We start from the raw sequence: 21522 nt of genomic DNA, 5'->3' as shown, positions 1-21522 counted from the left end.
CCCGAGTGTGTACGCAGTACACAAGAGCACTCTCTATTACTTTACTCTCATAACCCAGTGGGATGGAAGACCGACACGACCGGCGAGAGATCAGGCGCAGGACCGACTTTTTACATGCCCATCCGACGCATGGATCATCTTACTTGTCAGACAATCAAGTGATCAGCCTGCATTGAGGACAATGCAGGCTGACCAAGTTTGGTTAGGAAACCAAACTTGGAAATAACATGTTTCCAACGCGGGAATCGAACCCACGACCTCCGAGTCAAAAGCCGCGCTCTATACCACTAGACCACGGAGGCGTACTGGCTACTAGGCTACTGCTGTAAATTATTAATTTCAAAATATGGCTTACAGAAAATCTCCAATTGTATTAACAAAGTTAATTTCGGGCAAAGTGTTACGACATTTAAACTTTTGCGAACAAAATTCAACAAACCTTCTGTCCACTGCGATGCCGCCGTGTCCTGGACGCTCACCGCGAGCTGACCGGTATACGAGTTGAAGGGCATACTCCCGGTGGGGGATCGTGGTGCACCAAGTCCGAGTTGATTGTTACGAGGCATCGAGTATAACGCTTCTGCCAGGTCCGCCGCGCGCTTGAGGATTATTTCCTGATGAATAATAAATAGATGAAATATTGTACTATCAGAGAAGTTGATTCCTAGGCAGATGGGGGACCTACGTAGTTTGGTCGTGTTAAGTCAAACCCAGCCAACAGATCACAATTAACATTGAATTGACATGATCCTACCAAATGACGTTGGTCTGTCAACTGCATAGGAATCAATTTCCTCGGGTATACAAGTAAAGAATGGGAATAAGTGAGGAATTCAAGGAATGGGAATAAGTGAGGAATTCAGATGAATTCAAGGGCGTAGAAGTCAATCTTAAAGAAAGTACATTTCATGCTAGCTTAATTTCTGAAACTCAGGCCGTAAGTCAATGAAATCTCACCTTAGGCAGTTTCTCAGGATCACCAGGGTGGCGTGGTATTAGTTTCTGGAGTCGCTGGAACCCGTAGTCTATCGTCGGCTCGTTGAGCGCTGCTATGCCGACACAAAAACAAAATCAATCATGAACTGCCCCACTAACGAATGAGCCCTAATTGATGGATCGCACCGAAGAAAATGTTTATTCAAAAACAATCGGACAAATATATTGAAAAGATAAAATAAATGTCTAATGTTTTGCAAAAGAATAATGTAAATGGTATAATATATTATACTTTTTCTTCCGGAAAAAATATAAGATAATTTACATTCTGGTTCGACTTGACAATGGTAATCGCTTCTTTAATTTTCACAGCATCTACTTTATTTAGTTTACACTTTATACCTAGACATAGAAGAAATTGCATTTAAGAACCACTTTTTAGACGGTTTAAATTAGTCTTATTGCGTTCAGTAGTAGGTAGTATCAAAATCAGCGAAGCGTTACAATCGTCAAAATATTCAACCGATTCAATAGCTTATAACTGCGGGTTATAAGTCAGGGTTACTACAGATAATCAAGTCTTTAATATTTGCTTCTACGATTCCTCTGTTTTTTCGGCGAGTTATGCTATGATTGTGGTAGCAAATCGGCAATAGATGAGTCATGAGGCTAAGTAATCAATCTAATATATAAAATTCTCGTGTCACAGTGTTTGCGCGCGAACTCCTCCAAAACGGCTCAACCGATTTTAATGATTTGTATGTACATTCGTTAGGCCTGAAAATAGGTTTTTATCTACTTTTTATATTGATATTAGAAATAATTCATATGGCAAAACATCGTTTGCCGGGTCAGCTAGTAGAAGTATACAATACTCACAAACATAGACGAATCTGCCCGGCGCGCCCTTACAGAACTGCTTGCTCTTGTACGACAGCGTTACTTCGACGACGCCCGGTATGTGTCTCGGCGGCGTTTGTACTCGTATCGCGTGTGATGTTATTAACTGTTGACAAGAGGTAAATAGTTATCTTACCACGTATAAAAACAAAATAAATTCAACTTCTGTGTACTATCAAACAAAGTTGATTCATAGGCAGATGGCGGACCTATGTCATTTGGTCGCGTTATGTCAAACTCAGCCAAATCACGACTAAGTGTCTAAACACACTGGGCCGAAAATACGCGGCCGAAGCGGCATGATTACGTCAGTAATGCGCTACGCATACAATATAACGCCACGTAATTTCGGTGCGTCATCGGTAATTTAAAATACATTGCAGGCGTCATCTTGCCGAACTTCAACCGCGTATATCGGCATGGTGTGTTTAGACCAATGAGTTTCTAAAATACTAGAGTAGCAATGTCTTACAAAAGATTCTCAGAAATGCGTAACCACTTTTTTGTTCAAAAGACACTGTCAAGTCATATATTCGTTATGTCATTATGTATGTGAGATATGCCTGCAGGCATCTTCGAAGTGGCAACGCGTTGCTACCGTAAACTTCCAATCTAGTTACGTTAGTAACATAGAATATCATTGGTTTAGACACCTACATTTAATTGACATAATTCGATCAAACGACGTAGATCAGTCAACTGCCTATGAATCGATTTCTTCGTTAGTACCATCTATACAGTGACACAAAATCTAACCTCGTTTGAAAATACTAGAATTTATGTACCCAGTGCCCAGTAACACAAAATTATTAGTTCTAGAACCTTGGCAACCTATAAGGCATTCGAAGGCCTTTATAGCACTAAAGAGTGCAAATAAATAAACTTACACTTAAGAAATATAACCCTATTTTCAGTAGTTCGGTAAAATTTTGTGCTTTTCCCCGACTACGCAAATTAACTTATACTATTACGAGCTTTTGCCCGCGGCTTCGCTCGCGTTAAGAAGTATTATTATATAAAACTTTCATCCCCTATTTGAACCCCTTGGAGTTGGAATTTCTCAAAATCCTTTCTTAACGGATGGCTACGTCATAATATCTACCTGCATGCCAAATTTCAACCCGATCCGTCCAGTGGTTTGGGCTGTGCGTTGATAGATCACTATGTCAATCAGTCAGTCACCTTTGAGTTTTATATATATAGATTCATGCCATTGTTACGATTCTATTGACATCATTAAATTACACATGTAGAACAAACATACATAGACAGCTAAAATCATTACCCTCTTTACCGCACTCGATTAAAAATCTCACTAAGCATAGATATCTAACACATATCGACAAACCATCTATAAAAACTCACCTCACTCCAAACAAGCATGGTGCCGAACACAACTTGAAGGCCGTCGAAAAAGTTGTCCCCCACTATTATGACCGTCGAGCCCCCTGAAGTCCAACCTTCGCTGGGGGATATCGCCTTGATGCATGGCGTTGCCACGGGCAACGGTGGGTACAGACCCGCTGTTGACAAAAAGAGAAATTTCAACTCTATTTGAGTGATACTAAGGTGTAAATTTAATTGTACAAAGAGTTTTGAAAGCCTGCGTTGATGTTGCAAAGAAGTTTTAACTGTATTTCTATGTGACTAAGATGCATGTTAGATTGTTGATGGTTATATGACTAAAGGACTGTTGTAACTGTAAACATGTTCAGTGACCTTTGCAAATATCTACGCGTTTTATGTGTTGCATCTTCTTAAGTAGTTTTTATGAAAGACTGTATTCTACAGTTGCTGTAGCTGTTTATTGATAAAAAATTGTAGCTGTTTATTAATATACTAGCTGACCCGACAGACGTTGTCCTGTCTTGACGATTTAACCATGATTAAAATGAGTATAGCTCCATGCCAAATTTCATCAAAATAGATTAAATGGTTTAGGTGAAAATCATAGTTATCATCATAGTAAACTCACAGAAAACCGGCGTGAAACAGCGCTTGCGCTGTGTTTCGCCGAGTGAGTGAGTTTACCGGAGGCCCAATCCCCTTACCCCTACCCTATTCCCTTCCCTACCCTCAACTATTCCCGTCCCAATTCCCAAATTATCTATTTGTTGACTTCTGTTGTTCGCTCGACGATTCTGCATTGCCAACCGAGCTGTTTCACGGGCTGCTTCACTTTGCTCTCGTGATTGAGAAGCACGAAGTCGAGCCATACTATTGCGGCGCTGTTCACGTGCAATTTCTTGTTTTTCTTCAGTCCTTTCATTTGCAGTATTTTGTATTCTTCTTGCATTACGGCTTTGTCGGGAAAGATTCGATCGTCTTGGTCGCGGCATTATTAATTAAACTTCACTTCACTTCAATCCACTTGTTAATTATTTATTTAATAGAAATAGTTTTAATATTGATTTCTTACAAATATCAAATTGTCATCCATACGTCATTACATAGCTGTCATTTTACGTCAATTACATAGCTGTCATTTTCGTTTTGTTATTCCAAGTCTGATTCTTTTTTGTTATACCACGTTTTATAGTGACTGACGTTTCATGTCAAGTCACACAGGAACGCTGTCGAACGGGATAAAAAGTATCCTATGTCCGTCTCCTGGCTCTAAGCTACCTCCCTACCAATTTTCAGCCAAATCTGTTCTGCCGTTCTTGAGTTATAAGTGGTGTAACTAACACGACTTTCTTTTATATATATAGATTGTACTTATGTGTCTAGTTTATTTAGGTAAGTATATGGGTATTTTGACGACAAAAATATAAAAATACAAAACGAAAAGGCTAAACTACTGAAATTAATTCCATCGTTATACATTTGTCGCAACCGTCCTGAAAAAGGCCATTCGCAGAACGCTAAAGTAACTCGTGCCTCAACTTTACGACGAACTATATTGTCAACTTCATTAAACAAAATTGAATTCTATCAACGTGCGTTAAAGTTTATAATTAATTGCGTGGTCACGGTAGTTATGACATTACGACCCCACAACTAGGTTTAGGGGGAATTGTTCCAATACAGGGGGTTTCCTCAAATCTTGCGAACAAACGACACTGTAATAAAGACAAGCAGAGAAAGTGAATTTAAGGGGGCGAAAGAAGATTACTGAGGGGGTATATTTTAATTTGGGTGATAAAACCAATTTTACAAGTTCCAACCTAATGCCTTTTTATTGGCTTAAGGTAAATACTGTATCATTTACTAATATAGCGAGAGATCGTCCTTTGTTTTTCAGGATTTTAAATATTTATTATTAACTTATTCTGATGCATTTGATATTTCTTTTGGCGTATTTAAATATCTTCTATCTATATTGATTTTACAAAGAGTATAATGGAATCTAAACAGTTCAAATAATTCTTGTAGCGTCTTTCAGCCTGCTCACTATACCATTTCCACGATTTCTTGTATATTAATGCGAAAAAACTTTATAGCTGGCAACCCTGGAACACCCTAGTCTCCCCTCGACTTAAGTTCATTGAGAAATGTCTGCTGTGATTCTCTGCATACAAACGACAATCAGCAGCCGCGTATTATGATTTCTCCACAATGTTGCCAGCACGGGCATAAAATGTACAATTGGATGCTATTAAAAGAGGATCAAAGAATATGCTATATTTTTTTTGTTAAAACAACTACCCACAATATTTTGCTTCTTCAACTTCTTTGCTTTCGGAAGCGATGGAATGAACTACTGTAAAACATGAATTTCGACCAAGAAATTACCGTACATTCTATACATGATATGAAAATGAATTACAGTCAAGTTGCACGGGAATTTTCAAAAAATAGGTACCTACTGTAACAATGAAATCCATAGGCTTCATTCAAATAAACCTTGTTCGATATTGCTCTTGCATACAAATTCGTAAAGGTATCAACCAATTTTGAGGGGTGTGCCTATCGTCACGCAGCTTTACATAAAATGGACGGTATTATGCTATATAATCCAATAAAATTCATAAAAACTAACTTTCTATGTCAACCTACCAATGCATAAAATAAATGGCACTATCCAACATAACTTTTTTGTCCGAACAAGTGGATGGCATTGACCAGTAAATTAAGTAAAATTAAAAAAATAATAAAAAAATAAAACGTACAAGAAGGTTCTGGTGCGGCGTCAATACCTTCAGAAGGATCTAGACGTTTCGCCCGGCGGCCATGTTTGCTGTTGTTGTGGACGAACATGTTATCCGATATGGCCAAAAGGGGACCATCCACCATCACTTGCGTGGATATAACCACCTGGGAACAAAGATGTTAAGTCAGTCTTAAATTAGCGCTAAATTAGATTCTATAAAACGATGCCCAATTAGGTTGTGGGTATTTTCCTTCTAATTACGTACTAAATAAGGTACACCGTTTAATAAAATCTAAATTGTAATAATGTAAAACAAAAAGTTTTATTATATCAATTTCATTATTTTAAAACACAGTTAACTAATTTAAAAGTCTCTCGATTTCTAATATAACTGTTTTATGTTCGTATTAATATTGAGAACGCATTAGAATTCTCATGATGAACATAATACAGGGTGTAGCAAAACAATTATTACTATTATCACTTTTTTATAATACCTTTTTATTACCTGTTCTAAGAAATAATGCCACCTAGACCTACTTCTTATTCCATCTAATTAACATTAAAATCCTTTTAAAATATTATTATTTATACCTTTATACCATATAATTATATAACTTGCATTTGCACGTAGCAACTATTTAGTAATTTGTGTCTGCACCTCAAATAGCAAAAATTAAATACGGAATCATGGCGAAAAAAAGTCCTTCTATTTTGGTAGCGAAGTTCAAGATCATTGAGGGGAGAGTGGCCCACCAATGTGCGGCGATATATCACAGACAGGGAGAGTCCCTTGAGAGGGGCGTCTCAGGGAGCACATTGTGCACTATGATCAGGTAAACTTGAATATTTTTCAAGATTAGGCTGAGTAAACATTATGTAATCCATGTATCTACATGATACTACAATGCTACTACAGCCGCGGAAATAATAATGTGTTTGGGTTAAGCCCTAATTTCTTTTAGTTGTAAAAAAAATAACAATTATTAGACTTATATATTTTTTAAGACTAGGCAGAGTAAATATTAAGTGACTCTTATGAAACCCGTATGGATTTATAATTTTAGATGTTTCTGATTCGTTTGGGTTGATTCCTAAAGTTTTTAAGTTGTAAAAAAAGCGATATTTTACAGACACTTAGCGATTTTTTACAAGTGACTGTCTTCTATAAAATCGTTAACTACACAAAATAGATAAGCAAAAGTATATTTCGTCACTATTTATAACTAAATAGGTACATGTAAATATAAATTTCTAACATGATTAAATATCAAATTCCTAGTCAAGTTTACTCCCACTAATAGTTAAAGTTAACTATAATATTAAATTCCGTAACTTCTATTCCTTACGTATTAATGTGTCTATACTTACCCTTGAACTGTACTGAATTATTGAATAACAGAGAAAGCCCAAATGTAGGCATAACTATGAGTTTGTTTGACTTAAGAATTTGTCTTTGAGAGTGGCATTTCCTTAGATGTTTATTTGGTTAGCTGTAATCAAATGTAGGGTTAAGATGACCGCCGTCTAGGAGATTTGCAAATCTCCTCAAGCTGACCACTATATATTTAATGGGAAAATGTTTTTGTACAGTTAAAACCTACCTATTAAAAACCTACGATATGAAACACTGCGCTTTAATATAAGTTTTTGGAAATATCATAGATATAAAAATACGTCTTTTTTCTCCTTCAAAGGCATGTTTGACGTCGCTGCAACCCTTGACGATCTATTGTAACTTTTTCACATTACAATACCGTCTCCAGAAACTAGTCATTTATATAACTGTTGACTGGCTTATATGCCAGTTAATGGTGCTACGATCACTATATAAGAGTAGACAGTCTATTGTGACTATATTATTCAGCTTCTAGAAATATTGTGTATTGTAATTGAACAAATCTATTATGCAATCAAAGTCATATATTTATTTTAAATAAATACAATAAGTAAATAAATGGCACGGTATAAATTTAATTTGTACGCTGGTGTAAATTGAAGGCGCTTCAAATATTCAGCGGCGGTGAACGCAACCCTTCAGCCGGGGGTGATACGGTGCGTGTGTGGGACGAGGTAGAGGAGATAGCGAGAAAAAAATATTGTAGTTTTTATGCGAGTGGGGTAAAAATTTACCACACGATGTTAAGGGTTAAGATGAGCCTTTCCCAGCTAAAATCATTTAATTGCTGTGGCAAAATCTGTAGTATGCTTCAGAACAAATTCTTACTGGAGCAGTCCATAAATTTAATAGGAGCTACGTAGGGTAGTAATTGTTACATGACTGACTCGAGTATGACTACTTGAAGTACGCCTTGATTAGTAGTAACTAAGGAAAGAGTTTGGTATTAACCAAAGTATGATGATTTAATTATTTTTTAATTATTACTAAGATATGGATTTAAAACCTTCAAACCTTCAAATTGTGTAACAGTGGCTTTATTATTATAATTAAATATTACCAAACTTGAGCAGATGGTCCACTAACGAGTAAAGTTGTTGAAAACGCTAAAGCCTCTCACTTGTAGTACTCACAAGAAAGTAAATAGAGGAGCCGGCGTTAGGCGCGTGAATTTTTTCCGTGACCGTTTATGTGCCGACAGAACATAATTACATACTGATTTATATCGTAGCCTGACTTCTAACGGTGGCTCTTTACTATTAAATTACTATGTATTTCAAGTATGGAACGATGCGACCCGTAACAAATTGGTATGTAATGCAAACGCGGAACTTGCACACAAATTAACAGATGTGTATGAAAATTATACAATTGTTTATAAACAATTTCTTCATATTATGCTGTCATAACGTAACACATTGTCAGCGAACAAGTTGTTGTTAAAAGTCTGTGCTTCTTAGACAAAACTTTTAAAATTGAGTTTTTTGACATGGTAAAAATTGAAAAAACATTTAAAATCATTAATGGTACCCATTTATAATTTTCTCATCCATAAGCTTTTTACCTTTTTTTACTAACTTGACTAAAAAATAACACACCTGAAATCTTCTCATGTCTCGTGGATTGCCGGCGTTCTTCAAACAATTCTGGTTGCATTTCAAAAAGAATTTCAGGAAAAAACTGCAACAAAAACGAGTCATTAAAACGTGTTGAAAAAGATAAGTATCTCAGTTTGTCACCTCTTTAAGTGGTGTAAAAAACGATTCTTAGAAATGAAATTTATTAAAAACTTTTTGATACCTTTTAAAACTAAAGCGACAAAGTTACTAAATAATTTCGATGATTGCAATTTCTACGGAAGAGAATAAGAAATTGTTTTTTTAAAACATTTGAAGGCTAATCCACCAAAAGTGGAATTTGTTGTAATATCTAACAAAACATTTCCTCATCAATTATTTAGATTTCCTTTTTACGTCCCTATATTTTTGATAATGAAAGAGTTAGCTACTTTTAAAGTCCACTAAAAAGACTGAACTTCAATTTCCAGTAGAGAGACTAAACACTATCTCTACTGTAAAGAAAAACAACACACTTGAACCCTCATTAAGTTATCTATTATGGACTTAATTTGTTTCTCGTGTTCACGAATTTGTCGCCGCCATCCGCTAGTTTTTGTTTATCTTTACTCTGTATTAATGGCTTCCCGTTAAATTTTACGAGCTTTTTTCTTAGTTTCAGAATGGTAATTAATTGGTTTGTTGTGGTGGAAAGTTATAAACAAGTTGTTGTTAAGCAGATGATATTATATTTTGAAAGTGATGGAAAAAAATCTAATATTTCAAATCATAATATTTTAGGTAAAATAATATTTTATAGCTAGGTTTATAAAGTATGATAAGTCTGCGAGACCTTCAAAAAGTGTATTCATGATACCTATTTTGAATAAAGTATATACAATACATTTTATTTTAGACGCGGACAACCGTTGGTAGAGTTGGGGTGGGTTGATCGTGCCCGTAACTATGCCTAAGCGAAGAGTTGAGCACCATGGGGTTATAGTGGGTACACCTTACGGGGAGTCCCACATACCCCGTCCAATGTCCCCAATCCGCCGGGGATGCGCTAAGCATTTCCCCATGTAAAAAAAAGTGTAATAGAGCATACTGCATATTGTGATCAATCTTATAATATTGCTATCCTTTTAACTATCGAGGATATCCATCCTTTATCCTCGATCTATTACTCATCCTCCAAAAAACGTTAGTTTTATGAATATGAGTATACCATTTTGTAAAATCATAAAAAACAGACTAATGCTAAGTACTCACATACGGTTTTGCTCGATCGGGCAATCACGTCGAGCGAAACCCGCGGCTTGGGCTTTCGTCCAAACATTCAGCATTGCTCGATAGTTTTACTCTAAATCGATATATTTAATTCCATCGAGCTGTAAGTTTTGCGGTCCACACAGTAATTATAACTCGATTTGAGGTAAAACTATCGAGCAAAACTCGCAAAGAGCAGAAGTACTGTGAGTACATAGCAATAAAACAATAACCGATACATTGCATTTAAAACTGTAGAATCAGGTTATTATAGTGGTATCTATAGCATCAGTATTTATCTTACGCGAGTGCGTAAGCTCGATCGGGCGCACGATGAATGTACCAGAAATATTTTACATGGCCTCAGGCTCCGCCGCCAAATATTGCTGTGCCAACAGACTTGGATACTTATAGAGTTGATATTACCAGAAACAAATAATGGGTGCCATACTGACGTCCCTGATGACATATAAAATCGGTAAATAATATTTTAATTAATGCTACCTACCTGAATCAATTTTTTTCCTACTACACAACTTCAAGACCACGGCGCTGAATCTGAATAATGTGTATTATAACAAATGGGAAGAGGCTGAAAAGTATTTGTGTAGCAAACTCTCAAAGCCATTTAGCTGTTTTATAGAAGTTTAGTATAATATTGCTGTAATATCAGCTTCAATCATTTAGCCCTTTTATAGTCTTTACCAATTTTAGACCCGGTAATATCAGCTCTATATTCCCGCTAGTCTGGGAGATACGGGCCTGGTTTGAGAGCCCGCGGCGCCACATCTGTTCCCGCATTATTTATGTTAAACACCTTATGTCACAATACGCCGAGTTAGCAGTCAGCTGACTCGTAATGTATGAAACTGTTTTTTTTTGTTAATTTTCTGCTCCTTTTTGGAACCGTTTTCGGCTTTTGGTGACAGAAAACGCCAAAGTCAACTTTTAGCGTAAACTACATTTTTTGCACTCTATACATATAATTGAAGAAACACAGTAATGCTAAGTAGTTACATACGGTTTTGCTCGATCGAGCAATAACGTCGAGCAAATCCCGCGGCTCGGGAATTCATCCACACATTCAGCATTGCTCGATAGTTTTATTCTAAATCGATAATATATTTATTAAGTAAAATAAAGGAGTAAAACTATCGAGCAAAACCGCTCACATACTAAGCATAAGACAGACAATGCGTATGTATGATCTATGAACCACATTCTGAGTTAAAAAAATAAAATCTTCATCTATAAAACAGCATCAAAATAGGACTTTTCAAAAACGCATCCATCTCCGTTTCGTCGCAAAAAGACATACTTGAAAATAGCAATACAAAATTCATCCCTATATATCGCCACGACGAAATCAAACCCTTGTATAAAAAATAGGAAATATTTACCTATCACATCACGGAGAGAAAAGAAAGTGTATTTTCGTCGTAAAACTACCCCTAGCTTCATCCCTTCAACCCCGTGCCTTATCGGCATGATAGGAAGAGGAACGTTATAGCAACATCATCTTTTTATCGGCCTCAGTCGAGTAAGTTGAAAATTAAAGTTTTATAACTTTATACCAGGCATTAGAGAAATATTGCAGGTATTCTGATACTATTATTCGTTTTATGCCTTCAAAAGCGATTTATGTAATCCTTTAGAATATAATATCACAGCTTAAATACTATAAATTCAAAAGTTTGATAGAGTGTATGTTTTTCTTTAAAACTACTCAACGGATTTTGATAAATTTGGTATAAAAGTTACTTTGTTCAAAATACCGTGCCCTCAACCACTGAGTTAAAATACTCAGAAATTAGTTAAAAATGTTCTAAGATAAAAGCGTTATATCGATATAACTATAAATACAAACTCTAGGTACAGAAATTTTCCTGCCCGCACCCCTGTATATAGTGAAAAAATCTACTCCGACATTACGGGGGTGGGGGTCACACTTAACCACCCCGAGGTGGGGTTTGCATGCTCCTTAAATGTTCAAGTATCTATAGGCTTTGGTGCTTAGTTCTGTTGATAGTAAAATAAAGTATCTAAAAGTTTGGTTATAGCGAGCTTTAAAATATGCTTATCAAGAGTTTTAAAAGAGTGTTATTTAGTATTTTTAAGGATATCGAGTAAATTTATTTATGATAAAAAATTGTGACAGGCATACACAGGATTTCGTACCATTAAAATTCGATTCGATTTGACTCTAGACTCTCCTAAGCTTACTAATATTTTCTGCGACTTAGTTGTGGAACTTTAGATTTTTCAACTTAGTTTTTTTAGTCTTTTTACACTGTTATACACTTTTATTAATTAGGAAAGCACGTGAGACGAATAAGAGTTTGATTAAATTACAAAAATGTAAACTCAAACGTAACAAACAATGAGTAAAAATAAAATAATTGATACCTACTATAATCGAAGTTAGTAAACATACCGACCAACATAACTAAACAAGTATCACCGTACATCGCAGCAATCGAACATTCGACAACAACCGGTCTTATAACTTTTCCCTTTTAACCTTTCCCCACGGGAGGCGGTCCACCGGGACTCCCCGCCGGGGACTCCCCGCCCGCCCCCACCGCCAAAGATTAAGTAGGCGGCACTCTTTAAAATATGTGCAAACTATTATTTATGACATCTAATGGCTTTGCGAAATTCCTTTGTATGTAATCCTGATTTTAAAATTGAAGTTGTTAGTTTGTTGGAACGGTTCTTTGAAATCATAACTGGACCGATTTTAATGTAATTTGACATAGAGTAAAAACCAGGGGAAAAGATATAGTATATTTTTATTGCAGGAATATAAACGATTATTAAGTATACAATAGTGTTTTTACACGGACGGAACAGTACTCAACTTTTAGTGTATTATTGGTTGAAGTTTTGAGGCAAGAAGAGCACGATTAGAAGAGCAATCAAAAATATGTGTAATATTTTACATACTTTCATAACTTGGTCGGTCATTTCCGTCATTATATTAAATATAATTTTATGATTGCTTGTTTTATTGGTAAAATATTATATTGTTTTATTCTTCCTGCCTACCAATCTAAAGTAATATTTTGTAAAAAATATCTAGTTTAACATACTTTTACTGAATGTACTGTTCATTATTAATTTTAGTAATATCTTGTTAACGTTGTTGGTACTTGGTACCATAGTTATTAAGATTAATCTAAATGTAACTCTTTTTAACTCAAATAAACTAAAAAAATGATAAGAATATTTTTTACTCTAATGCATGCTAATAGTCACTCGCTCAGGTATACAAAGAGTGCTCTCTTTGTATATCTGAGCGAGTGACTATTAGCTATAGCTATCATTTCCGCCTTTTTCTCATTTATGTAGGTATAAAGTACTGGACATATCTCAATACCGCCTCTACGCGTTGTATGATCTTTGTCGAATGGCGACGGGCCTATAGCAGTTTTGGACTTTTTGCGCGCCGCGTTAATATTTCACTATGTACCAAACTCACGGGTTAAATGCGCCCGGCCCGTCACAATAAAACCATTTCAAACAATTAATACTTTATGCATTAGTGAATAGAGCTGTTGTGGGCGACGAGGAGCCCATGTCTTTGTTACTGTTGTTTTTTCGTAACAAAACTTCTAATAACATTAGTAAGTTACTGAAATATAATGCTTATCTCTGAATTGATATCATTAATAGTTGTTCATGTTATGGCTTTTTGCATTGTATCTTTGTCTTAAAAGCCTGAGTTTCCGGTAAATTAGGACCACATTTATTTACTATCTGTTATCTACAGTTGAAACCAAGCACATATTATGTTAGTCTCTACTTAGTTTACACTACAGTAGTTTAACCACTGTGTATCCTCTACAATAACACTAAAAACGTAATAGCGGCAAATTCTTCGAGCACAATCAACATACGAAGACAAGGGGCACATTACACGTCACTTCATTGTGGGCACCGCACTAATTGTAACTACACACGGGGGGCCCATCAGCCGCTCAGCGCTATAGTAGGCGTGGGCCACTAATCTTCGACCCTCGATGCCGATACCGCACTCGATTTTATACTTTACACCTATACTTTTAGAGTCCTAATCAGGTTGCAGGGTGTGATATAGACTAAGAGCAAACGCACACTATCATCTCATTAAATTGCATCGCCTTTTTAATGAGTCTGAAGTGAACAAAGGGTATAGAGATTACAAGTACGTACTTGATAGTTTGTCGGAATGATAATATTAAGTTTGTTCCCACCTAACCTTGTATTCAATTTTGTTTGTACAAGTTGGTGTTATTGGTTTCAGCGAGCTGTTTCATTCGCGGTTAATATTTGGTTGGTTAAATAATACTGTTTTGTATAATTTAATTAATTATACTGTATTTATAATTATTAATAATAAACGGAATCACACATTTGTTAAAGTGTTATTCAATGTGATATTCTCGTTTAGATCGTGTGTTAGTTATCACTTGCCAAACACCTCGGAACGGCTGGAGCGATTTCAATAAAAAAAAAAAATGAATGTTTTACAATGGTTTAGATTTATAATTCTCTCATCTAGATAATGCACACAGATCGGTAGGACGGGTCCGCTACTTTTTGTATAAAACTACTATAATTTTAAGTTTTAGTTAAAATACCAAAAAGCAGAAGCTAAAAATAATAAAAGTAAACAAAGGGGCATATATGTTGTTTACTTTTTACACAAACAATGTAATAAAGACCAAAAAAGTAAGTATATTCTATTATAATGTCAATAGTTTGGGCACGCTACTAGGGATGTAGCTGAAACGACAAAAAAATGGTAAACTTGTAAGTTTTATCTTTTATTTTTTTCTAAATAACCAAACTTGTATTTTATAGCGCTTGAAGTACTTATGTATGGATATTTTAAGAATAATAATAAGACGTGACACTTATTTGGGGCATCACACAACAAACTATAATATTTTGGAGTTTTTTTTGTACATACCATAATATTGTGTAGCGATCTTTAGTTTAGTAACCTAACTATCATAAATGTTTGATCATTATTTTATATTCGTCTAGAACGCCTCCGTGGTCTGGTGGTTAGAGCGTCGCTCTCGACTCCGGAGGTCGTGGGTTCGATTCCCGCGTTGGAAACATGTTATTTCCAAGTTTGGTTAGGACAATGCAGGCTGATCACCTGATTGTCTGACAAGTAAGATGATCCATGCGTCGGATGGGCATGTAAAAAGTCGGTCCTGCGCCTGATCTCTCGCCAGTCGTGTCGGTCTTCCGTCCCACTGGGTTATGAGAGTAAAGGAATAGAGAGTGCTCTTGTGTACTGCGCACACACTTGGGCACTATAAAATTACTCCTGCGTAGCTGGCCTGGTTTCAATGAAACCGACCACCGTCACCGAAATCGGTGTGGGAGCTATTATTATTATTGTTAGTATATTTATACTAAGTTATAGCACGTACGTAATTATCCCAGGATTGGTCCGGAAGCATCCGGATCAAATTAAGCATAATTAAAAAAAAGTTTTTTATTTACCCAACGTAAGCACATCACTACTTGCGGTCATATTTACCGGGTGAATATGCAATAAAGTGATATCACGTGATCGGGCCGGTAATAGTTATAAATTACCGGGCGGTTTGTAAAAGCCGGTTAACCCGGGTTACCCGGGTAATTTATCGTAGCGAAATTCGCGTTTTCATACTCTATTGATCATATACGGGTAATACGCTCGTGATATATAGACCGTCTAATAGCTGCTTTTTAATCGATTGTTATAACTTAGGGTTAATGCGGGTTAAGCTTATAATATGATACTTTATGAAAGAGGCTTATTATGAATACCATACCATTACATTATGAAAATATGTATCAGCATTCGGTTTCAAATATTATAGTGACTGTAATATATATTTTTTAAACTTACAATAAGAAATAACTAATTATTTTGTTTTTGGAATATCCAAGTCGATAATCTTGTTCGTAGCAAACAATCGTAGATAATACGTAGCGCTACGAAGCTACGGCTACGTTAACGCGTAGCGCGACGTTAACAAACGTGATCGTAACTTAACGTAAAAAACGTGGTACTTCAGAGTTAAAAATAAGGGAAAAATTAAATTGTCAAAAGTAAAAATCCCGAATTCTTATAACTATGAAATGCAGGTCATTATTACGAAAAACAAAATAATATAATCTATACTGTATATTATTTGTATATTGATACCTGATTTAAATCTATTCGATTAATATAATCTGTCAACAATTTTATAATATTGTGCTTTCCTTTAAATTTAATTTCCTCGTAACTGCAGACAAGAAACATTCTAGCCATCTCTCTAACTACGATTCATAATAAGTATCTACCAACATTTTGAATTTCAAACAGTCAATAAACTGATTAAGTTGAAAATATACTTTTGAGGAGTATTTCTAAGAGACGCCAGTATATCATATAAAGAGCGCAGTCCGAACGGGAAATAGAAAATATTGTTGCATAGCGCACTCCATCATCTTCGCGACCCCCGTTATTACGGAGTACAGTCGCGGGCAGAGCTGCTTAGATATTATCTGTTGGTGAAAATGTCAAAATAAAAAAAAATGCCGTTTAGTAATCACCAAGAATATCCGCTGAATTATTGTCACCAAGTAAGCCACTTGGTTTATTGCAAAGTAACACAAATGAGCTATCATAGTAGTTTTTATGTTGATGATTGTGAATTGTTGATGCATCGCGCTTACATTATTCAAAATATTAAAAAATATATATACAAACTAGTATAAATTAAGTCTGTTCCTTTAAAATCGTGCCTACAGATTATTATATTATTATAGTTATTTTAAAGTTTATCATAGAAATATAACATTTAAATATAGTAGAATTATTAAAATGATTTTGCGTTTTGTGTGCGCCTGTACATATTTATATTCGGGAGCCCTGCAAGGTATTTATCACTAGAAAACTTTTAAGGTAAGCAAACATATTCTACACTCACTTTATAGGGAAAACACCGATGTATTTTGAAATATTACTTGTCACGGTGTCTCCCATACTTTAAAGTAGTTTTTAAATATGCTTAAAATATGCTTTTTATTTTCAGAATTTTTATTATTAAGTCTTATATTCAGAATTTCACCTACGTAAACCTAGTTAAAACATTATGTTAAGACCTCTTTTTAATATATTCAAATTGATAAAAAATCTGAAAATTACAATATAGCCACATTGTCCATGTTTAATCTAAATTATCATCCTCTATGTCGAAGTTAGATAGTATTTTAGTCTGTAAAATATCAGGAAACCAAAATATAAACGTTATATCGGCGATCCGGGCAAACGGCTCTATCAAAATATAACGACGACGATAAAAACGATAGAAAAGAAAGCAACCATCGAATTTCCAAAGATCCTCCAGATTTGGCGTCCCTTTCCCACTTATTTATAGCGTGTATGTCTGTCTTTTTCTAGCGAAGTTTTCCGTTTTATAGTCCAGTCGATAATATTCCGCTGCGAGATATGTGTTAATATTATATGACATCGGAGCGATGTTTTGTAAACAATTAGTGGATGTTACAATAATTAATTATGATTTCTGTCTCTTGAGAAGTAAGTTACAGAATTAAAATTGTTGAATTATTAATAATTAATTACTATGTTAAACAAAATTTGGAAATTTGCTTTTACGATATTTTTACGTAACTGCTAAATTGTACAGCTAATAGAATATGCATCCGCTAACAACAATATTTATCTTAATTATAGTAAGTCACTAACAATAATGTAACAAACGTGTTACACAACTATTACAGTAGCAAAAAATCCCTTTAAAAGTTCTACCTACTAATAGCTCTAACACTATCTACTCTTTGTTGAAGAAAAACCAATTAGACACCAAGAAAAAGATCAGTCAGATCCCCGATTTATTATAATTTAATTAATACTCGTTCCTGAATTTGTCTCTTATAAACTGGCTTGGCGGAAAGTCATTAATCTTGGAAGGTTGGCAGCGCAGCAAACGACCTCCCTTTAAGGCTCTCCATGGCCTCTTAATATGTTTATATAGTTACAAAAAAACGTATAACCAAACATTAGTACACACCACGCAAATACCAACCCTAACTACTTAAACGTAAGTTCGATAATCCAATGAAAGATCCCGAATCACTTGTAACGTTTCAGTGCTGCGGTGATCAAAATAGGGAATCTCAGCAGAGAAAAAAAGGTAAATTCGTAAGATGTATTCTTTTGCAGAGAACCGTGTCGGTTGTTGTTAAATATATCGTCCAATCAGTACTTTAGGAGAGAATTAGTGTTGGAATAGCGGAACGTACTCTACCCTTTTACCCTGCCAGCAATAAAAAACAAATCTTATTTGAATTTGGAGAACAAATTAAAAAAGGAATTAATCCAATTCGGGGTAACTTTTTGACGTTTAATTAGAATCACTTCTAGTATATTTAAGGTTTTTTTTTATGTAAAGAAATCTTAACGTGGCTATGAATAATATAATAATTGTATCACTTTTCAATATTATTATAGTAACTGTATTTTAACTTTTCTATTTACATGATGTATATTTTATTATAAAGGGTGTAGTTATCACTCAGGTTCTCCTAAATATCTGCTTAAATTACTTTTATATTTAAGTAACTAAAATCAATAACAAAAAATATTAAACTACTTCTAATACAGTTTTGCTATGGTGTATTTTAAGAATACTTTAGTCTATACCAGCTATTATATTGGATTTTTTTTTGCTAAAATCCTAATCGACCTCTCTCACGTACATTTGCGAAGACAGTTGAGTTCTATTCCGGGATCCTTTAACGAATCCTATCAGTGGTAATGAAAGCTAATTCTTTCATTACCCCTCCGTGACATCGGGAAAAATTGTAGACCAAACGAAAACAAATGTCTGCTAATTCCGTGTTTTATCGAAGGGAATGGTTACTATTTGAATTGGTTGTGTTATGTGGTTTAAGTTCGGATAGTTGTAGACGTCGTGGATGTGATGTGTGTTTGTATTTATGCACTAGAATGATAATAATGTGAGAAACATTTTTGGGTTGATATTCATGTGTTAATACGTTTTAATTGTTATGCGGGAAAAATTGTAGACAAAATATCTGCTGATTCCGTGTTTTATCGAAGGGAAGTGTTACTAGTTACTACTTCATTTGTTTGTGTTATGTGGTTTAAGTTCGGAATAATTTATTATAGATGCATGTGTTTTATTTTTTTAGATTTTCAAAAAATATCCTTGATCATTGGGTAAATTTTTATATTTGCATATTTAACACACAGTACCTGGATGACCGAGCTTTTCTCGGTACAGCAAACACTCATTGACTTCGTGTTACTTAATAACGCCATCTGCTGGTCGTTAAAACAATTAGTTGCTAACAAAATAGTATTATTATTCGCCAATAGATGTCAGGAAGAGTCATATTTTTCAGTTTATCGATTATCGATAAAACACGAATAAAAAGACATTTTCTGAAAATGATTCCTAGCTAGATCGATTTATCGCCCCCGAAACCCCCTATATACTAAATTTCATCCGTCAATCGTTGGAGCCGATTCCAAGATTCCAATTATATATATATATATATATATATATATATATATATATATATATATATATATATATATATATATATATATATATATATATATATATATATATATATATATATATATATATATATATATATATATATATATATATATATATATTATATAAATATATATATATATATATATACAAGAATTGCTCGTTTAAAGATATAAGATAAGATAATCAGCCGCTATAAGAAAAAAAAGTTTAATTCCAATTACCCCGGCATTGCTAGGGTCAATTTATTTTCTCACTTTTTTAGCTTTTTGCCATCAGATTCTGGTAGACCTATAATTATTATTTTTTGTCGTCGAAGAGGTAACATGAAGACAAGCAAATTGACAGACATCTTTCGCATTTATTATAATATTATGTGTATATATTTATTTCAAATTCATAATTTCCACTTTTGCGAAGGATGTTTGCGGGCGGGCGATGCGGGCTCGTGCCCGAAACTGTTTTTTTTTTCGTGATTTTTGTCTCATGGAAGATTTCGTATCCAAACGCTTAATGCAACGCGGAGAAAAAAATATATAATAGCTTTTTGTAAATCTTCTTTATACTCAAAATTATTTTTGTTCCCCGTTTCGATTAAATCTATGATCCTAAACATATTTAACCCTACTTTATATCGCTAGTCAATGAATTTTATCTCATTTATCAGACATATAAATCGGAATCCGATCTGACAAGGCCTTAATGGCGACTCAATGCAATTTAACAACCCTAAGGGTAGGTGTCGATATCTTTTGTAGTACTCTGTAATAATGCATTTTGTATCGTCGAAATTTTCGCATTCATTTTTGAAAGTTGGATAAAACTATACCTCCATATTTGTTTTATAAGTGCGAAAGTGCCGGTCTGATTGTCTATTTTTTTCTATTTAATCTGTGCTCTTTTGATATTTGTGCTTAAATCTATATATATAAAAGAAAGTCGTGTTAGTTACACCACTTATAACTCAAGAACGGCAGAACAGATTTGGCTGAAAATTGGTAGGGAGGTAGCTTAGAGCCAGGAGACGGACATAGGATACTTTTTATCCCGTTCGACAGCGTTCCTGTGTGACTTGACACGAAACTTCAGTCACTATAAAACGTGGTATAACAAAAAAGAATCAGACTTGGAATAACAAAACGAAAATGACAGCTATGTAATTAACGTAAAATGACAGCTATGTAATGACGTATGGATGACGCAACCTATGTACTAAAATACAGAAATAATAATGAATGATTAATGTAGTTATTTAATTTTTTTTTTGTATTTTTTCGAATAAAAAAAAAAAAAAACTGCTTATTTATTGCCATTAAGGCGGAACAAAGTTCGCCGGGTCAGCTAGTAGTAAATAATAGCTAAACTGGTTTAGGATAAGGACTACCCGAGAAGTGTTTGCGTGATTAATAAAAAGACGAATAACCATGGAAGAACTTAGCTACAGAAAAATAAACTTTATGGGTTTCACATAATATTCTCTACTTTAGCAAACTTTACTTACAGATGTTTTAGTAAGTAAACTAGCAAACTAAAGTTCCCACCTAATCCTCCTAATCGCACGCCTGTCGATTTTTGAGCATGCTCGAAATAAGCATGCTTATTTTGAGCAATGCATGGACACGTGCTTGTAATCAGTATTTGCTCGGTTGAAGCATGCTTTCGTGCTTGAAATAAGCATGTGTATCTGTACCTCTAGTTTTGAAATAAAGTGTATTTTTTTCACTGGATACCAGTGATATAAATTACGTATCGAACTCTATTATAGTCGGCCCCACCGTACTGGATATA

The 21522-nt window shown here is 34.7% G+C and overlaps 1 protein-coding gene across 7 annotated transcripts in view; it reads right to left on the bottom strand.

The window, feature by feature from the left end:
- Positions 1 to 21522, bottom strand: part of LOC121733820 (transcription factor collier) — a 63235-nt gene that overhangs the window by 3254 nt on the left and 38459 nt on the right. For 3 of the 7 annotated variants that reach the window (XM_042124200.1, XM_042124197.1, XM_042124199.1), the window contains exons 8-13: positions 8927 to 9008; positions 5949 to 6093; positions 3202 to 3359; positions 1816 to 1942; positions 958 to 1049; positions 440 to 614 (exon numbers count right to left, since the gene is read on the bottom strand). In XM_042124200.1, coding sequence (XP_041980134.1) covers positions 440 to 614; positions 958 to 1049; positions 1816 to 1942; positions 3202 to 3359; positions 5949 to 6093; positions 8927 to 9008 — 779 coding nt within the window. The remainder of the gene's footprint in view (positions 1 to 439; positions 615 to 957; positions 1050 to 1815; positions 1943 to 3201; positions 3360 to 5948; positions 6094 to 8926; positions 9009 to 21522) is intronic. The other 4 variants (XM_042124198.1, XM_042124194.1, XM_042124195.1 and 1 more) reach the window with 3 other exon arrangements.

Source organism: Aricia agestis, chromosome 14, assembly GCF_905147365.1.
Source record: "Aricia agestis chromosome 14, ilAriAges1.1, whole genome shotgun sequence".
Lineage (NCBI taxonomy): Eukaryota > Metazoa > Arthropoda > Insecta > Lepidoptera > Lycaenidae > Aricia > Aricia agestis.
Note: the sequence above shows the minus strand (reverse complement) of the source record. Positions and strands in the feature narration are given on the sequence as shown.